Source organism: Dipodomys ordii, unplaced genomic scaffold (genome assembly GCF_000151885.1).
Source record: "Dipodomys ordii isolate 6190 unplaced genomic scaffold, Dord_2.0 Scaffold19, whole genome shotgun sequence".
Classification (NCBI taxonomy): domain Eukaryota; kingdom Metazoa; phylum Chordata; class Mammalia; order Rodentia; family Heteromyidae; genus Dipodomys; species Dipodomys ordii.
The window spans coordinates 3781405-3787404 of NW_012267235.1; the positions used below are offsets into that span (position 1 = coordinate 3781405).

The 6000-nt window shown below is 36.3% G+C and overlaps 1 protein-coding gene across 1 annotated transcript in view; it reads right to left on the reverse strand.

Annotated features, from left to right (window-relative positions):
* Positions 1-6000, reverse strand: part of Cltc (clathrin, heavy chain (Hc)) — a 70902-nt gene that overhangs the window by 27011 nt on the left and 37891 nt on the right. Inside the window, exons 11-14 of the mRNA XM_013013301.1 lie at positions 5376-5513; positions 4987-5151; positions 4681-4861; positions 3429-3592 (exon numbers count right to left, since the gene is read on the reverse strand). Coding sequence (XP_012868755.1) covers positions 3429-3592; positions 4681-4861; positions 4987-5151; positions 5376-5513 — 648 coding nt within the window. The remainder of the gene's footprint in view (positions 1-3428; positions 3593-4680; positions 4862-4986; positions 5152-5375; positions 5514-6000) is intronic.

The window sequence follows — 6000 nt, forward strand, 5'->3', positions numbered from 1 at the left end:
TTCTAAGTTAGCAGACTCTATTCCCACAAGAGAATTACATCCCATTAGGCAGAAACAATGTTTCACAGTGGTGGATGTTATAATGACACAACAGGGTAAGAGTTAAGAGTAGAATATGGTTAGGTTCTATTTTAGATAGGCAGCCAGGGAGCAAGACAACAAGGTCTGAGAGAAAAAATAGTTTGGAGCATAAGTACAAGCCTAGGGCAGGAAATGGCTAGAGCTAGAGCTAGGGCAAGTTCCAAGAACAGCAAGGACATTGGTATGGTAAGGCAATTCCAGAAGAAAAAGAATGGTGGGAAATACAATCAAGGTAGTAAGAAGCACATCACCGGTCTAAAAAAACAGTTCTACGTTGTTTAGGGAGAGCTATACATAAATAAATTTAGTGTCTAATAATATTAAGAGCAATTTCACTCTTCTTAGAGTGTGTGTGTGTGTGTGTGTATAAATAAATTTAGCGTCTAATAATATTAAGAGCAATTTCACTCTTCTTAGAGTGTGTGTGTGTGTGTGTGTGTGTGTGTGTGTGTGTGGTTATTTAGTGTCTAATAATATTAAGAGCAGTTTCACTCTTCTTAGTGTGTGTGTGTGTGGTTTTTTGTTTTGTTTTTGCCAGTCCTGGGGCTTGAACTCAGGCCTGACCACTGTCCCTGAGCTTCCTTTGCTCAAGGCTAGCACTCTGCCATTTGAGCTATAGTGCCACTTCTGGCTTTCTCTGTTTATGTGGTACTGAGGACTCGAACCCAGGACTTCAGGCATGTTAGGTAAGCACTCTCCCACTAAGCCATATTCCTAGCCCCTTATAATATATTTTAATCCTTGTCTCTCTTTTTTCCTTTCAGGACAGTGCTGGACAGTGCTGGTGATGAAACCTGGGTCTACCACCAAACCTACCACCAAACTCTACCACCAAACCAGGTCCCCAGACTTCATAGGGTATTTTAAAGGAGAGATTATACAACATTCCTTGTGGCTATTATAAAAATAGCACCCAATATTCATAATTACATTCAGAAGTAATTTTCTTATAATAGTATTTACATATAATATCAGTTAATAATCATAGAAAGTATCTCCTAAATTAAGTTTAAATAATAGTGATGAAAAGCAATATAGATACATATATAGGTCAGTTTTTAAGAAGTTGAGTAAATGATCTAATATGGAAGCCCTGCCTCAAGTTCCAGCTTTTTGTTGTTGCCTTCCAATGTTGGCTTCAAACCTTGATCCTCAGCCTCCTGAGTTGCTAGTATTACAATCATGAGCCATCAGTGTCTGGCAGACATAAAAAGTTTTGATCTCTAAATGAAATCCTCATAAAAATCAATTAAATTGTCATGTTCTAACATCATACTGGCCAGGTTCTGCAGAATATTCATGTCAAGTATAAAGTTATACTCATTTTCAGAAAGTTTATCTTTAAAGATTTTTTTTGTTTTTGTTGGTTGTGGGGCTTGAACTCAGGGCCTGGGCATTGTCCCTGAGCTCTTCAGCTCAAGGCTAGAGCTCTACTGCTTGAGCCACAGTGCCACTTCTGGTTTTTAAGTAGTTAATTGTAGATAAGAGTCTCATGGGGACTTTTCTGCCTAGACTGGCTTTGAACCGTGATCCTCAGATCTCAGGCTCCTGAGTGGCTAGGATTACAGGTGACAGGCAGAAAGTTTATCTTTTTAATCTAAAAAGTATGACAATTTCAGCACTTTGTTAAAACATCAAGGGCTTCACCACTTATCATAAAAGCCAGAGCGTGAATTCTTCAAAAGAACATCTGCTGATGCAAATATATATTTGTAGATACAAATGGTGATAGGTGAAAGGGAGGAAAGCTGGCTTTGTTTTCAGTCTAACAATTTTCCAGAAGACAAAACATTTAAAAACTCTGAAATCATTACACACAGGCACACACAGTAGTGGGCAGGTGATAATCTGGGTGTTCTTATTTTTCTAATCTTTTCTTCCAATATTCTTTTTTTTTTCTTTATGTGGTACTGAGGAATCGAACCCAGGGCCTCAAGCATGCAAGGCAAGTGCTCTACCACTGAGCCACCTTCCCATTATTTTTCTAATCTTTTATACACAACTGCAAACTTTACAAAATTTTCCAGCAACTGGCAGGTATGAGCTAAAGCAAAGCTAAATATAGCTCAGTGGTAGATCCCGGGCCAAGCACCTATAGGGTCCTGGGTTTGATCTACAGCAGCACAAGAAAAAAAGCTGTATTAAACAAATTAACTGCCATTAGGCATCCTCTGAATAGTTTAGAATCTTTAAAATGAAAATTTCCCCTTCAGTCAAATATAGATAATTAATTTTTATTTTTTAGAATCAGGCAGAATTTCATTCTAGACATCAACCTATATCCATCAGACTACTACTTTTTTGCATACAATAAAAGCTCCTCAGCTGGGCATCAGTGGCTCATGCTTGTAATCCTAATTACTTAGGAGGCTGAGATCTGAAGATCATGGTTCAAAGCCAGACACAGCATGAAAGGCTGTGAGACTCTTATCTCCAATTAAACACCAAAAAGGCCGAATGTAGAGCTGTGGCTCAAGTGGTAAGAGTGGTAGCCTTCACCAAAAAAGATCAGAACAGTGCCCGGGCCCTTTAAGTTTGAGCCTTAGGACCGACCGTGGGCACCTGCATACACATACACACAGCCTTCTCATAATGATATCAAGGCTCAGCTGATTTTTTGGAAGGAGAGGGGGGATTTGCCAGTTCTAGGGCCTGAGCACTGTCCCTGAGCTTTTGTGCTCAAGGATAGTGCTCTACCATTTTGAGCTACAGTGCCAACTCTGGCTTTTTGGTAAGTTGATTGGAGATAATATTCTCACAGACTTTTCTACCCAGACTGGCTTTGAACTGTGATCCTCAGATCTCAGGCTCCTGAGTAGCTAGGATTCCAGGTGTGAGCCACCAGGACCTGGTCTAAACTGATTTTAATCTTGAAAAGAAATCAAAATCAGAGCAAGATTGTGCACACCTGTAATCCCAACACTCTGGAGGCTGATACAGAAGGTTGAATTCAACACCAGTCTGGACTCTGCTATCTTGTCTCAAAAACAAAATTAAATAAAACAGAGAGAAAAGAAAACTAAATGATACTCTAAAAGATACTGAAAATAAAAAACACTTTAAAATATTTTCTTCCCAAAATTAAAATGGGAAAAAAAAGGGAAATCTTCTTTGAGGCTGTTTTTTTTTTTCTTTTTAAACAGATGGTCATTCTCAAGTATTACTTAATTTCCTTCCTTATTTCAAAAGAAACCACAGAGTATTAAAAGAACCTAGCACACAACTTGAGAATGCTAAGACTTTCACATTTATGGAGGAAAAAATAGGTATTTCAAAACATGACCAAACACCCACAGAAATGCTGATCTTCAAGTCAACCTGAAAACACATAATTCAAAAACACTTACCTTGAGGAAATTCTTGACTCGCTCAGGATCATAGCAGTTGCTTTCTCTGCAGATTCTTTCCACTTCTTTGATCTGCCCAGTCTTGCAAGCTGCCTGAATATATTTAAAGTGCACATCTGGGTCCTGACTAAAGTTAACAATGGATCCCAGAAAATAAAAGAGACCTTAAAAAAACATAATGTAAATTAATCACAGGAACACTTGAGGATAACTGAAAACATGTAATTAAAAAAAGTTATACCAAATACTCCCAAATATAAATAGGTTGTCTAAAATGTTTTGTAAGAATACTAACCCAGGAATAACTAGTTCAGTAAAATGGATCTGTACTTTAATCTTACAGAACAAAGTATTTAATCTAACTTTTTTTTATAATTTAGAAATAAGTAGGAATCAATATTGAGACTAAATATACCATATTCCATGAGAAATTTTAAAGAAAGTAGCATAAAGCCAGTATTTTTCCATATTTAATTAACAGAAAACATTGACAAAATTTTTGAAAGAACTTAATGCAGTGATGTCCAACAAAACTTTGTACTGATATAATGTTCTTTACCTAAATGCCATTTTGGACAGTTTTTCACTTGAAGAACAGTGACTACATTTAAATTTTTAATTTTAATGACTTTAAACTTAAATGGCTATATATGGCTAAATAACTACTGTACTAAAAAGGGTAAATTAACAGTTACAAACCAATAAAACTAAGAAAACTCACAAAATCACCTGTCTCTTCTGCTTAAAGCAATAATATTAGAGAGGAGAAAGGCTAAGTAGAAACCAGGCCTCAGTTAATGAACATAATACTAGCCACCCACTTTGTCAGTACTTTACATCCCTGGTGACATTGGCAATGGTGGGACTGGCACTTGGTAAATAGAAGCCAAGATTAGTAAATAATATACATAGAAAGGGCAACCAACCTTTTACAACATGTGATTTTCCAGCCCCAAATGTCTATAGTACTATAAGCCTGAAAAGACCAGCTGTTTAGTAAGTAATGTGCCAGGCAGTTAATCATGAAATATTATTCTATATAAACATTAGTATTTTCATTTTACATAATTAGAACAAAGCAATTACACATTTTTATCTTAAAATTCATCTTCAAAATATCCTGTGATGATATTGTATGTCCCTAGGATTTGCTGTGTGAGAGCAATGAAATTAAAATGTTCCATAAAGTGTTTAGAAAGAATTTCCAACAGCCCAATTGTAAGAAAACCTCTCTTGGAAAACTTCTAATTACCTTCAAAGCTCTTAAAAGATTCAAAGAGTTCAATCAGAGATTGAGTTGACAGTTGTTCATGATACTTAGAAGCCACTTGAACACAGATCTGTAGATTTTGACGAATATTAGCAGATAGCATGGCTCTGAGACATTCTAAAGAGTCTTCCACTGATAAGGACCCAAAATAATTCACTAACCACTAGAGGAAAAAATAAGAAATTAAAATGATGTTGAAAGTCATGTTGGTATGAAATTATTACCAGTACCACTAACAAATTTTCAGCATACCAACTAATCACAATTAAGAGGTAAGAAACAAAATACCTCAGGATTAAGAAGGTGGGTATGAACAACTGCACGCTTTATATCATATAAATCAGTAAAATGTTCTAATGCACGCTGCAGTAGGCCAGCTTTTTCGCATAGCTGAGCGATATGAGCCCGGTCATAATGTGTGAACATCTGATTTCCTAGAATTGCATCTGCAACCTATACAATGACAAAGAAGATGAGGTCATTTTACTATATGGCTTATACTAATAATTCTATATCCAAATTACATAGATTCAATAGTGAGCTGGTAAGAAAATATGGTACAAAGCTTATTTTCTTGAAGAATAAACACCTCATAGCTTTGAACAATAACTTATGAAACAAGGAATAATCACATTAGGCATGTTGGAAACATGCCTAAAAAACATGAAAACACATACTTGAGGTGCATGTATAAGGTTCATCTCAAGCAACCGCGTCTGTAAAGGACCTTCTGATGGGCGATTATTCTTCAGAGCATCAAGCAAGAATGCAGTGCACTGCTGGATTAGATTGTATTCCATAAAGACATCCACAATCTACAAGAATAAAAATTAAAATGCTGTTGACAAAACAAAAATGAGATACCAAATACCAGATATAAAGACTATTAAGTCCAACAATAGACCTTTCAGTTTAATACACAGAAGGACTGGGAGGTGTAGTTCAAATAGCAGAACATTTGCCTAGTAAAGGCAAGGTGCTAAATTCAATTTCAGTAAAAATAAAACAAAGTAAAACAACTACAAAAGATTTTAAGGTATTGTATAGCAGCAGAATATAAACAATTTAAAGTTTTTAATGAACATATGAAAGTATATACACTATAAAAAACTCTGACTCTGTTTTTACATGCCTTTTTCCCTCAGCAGTGGTAGCCTGTCTTCTGTGTTATGTAATTCACGTATATTCATTTTTTTTTTTTTGGGTCCAGTCATGGGGCCTGAACTCTGGGCCTGGGCGCTGTCCCTCAGCTCTTCAGCTCAAGGCTAGCGCTCTACCACTTGAGCTACAGCGCCACTTCCG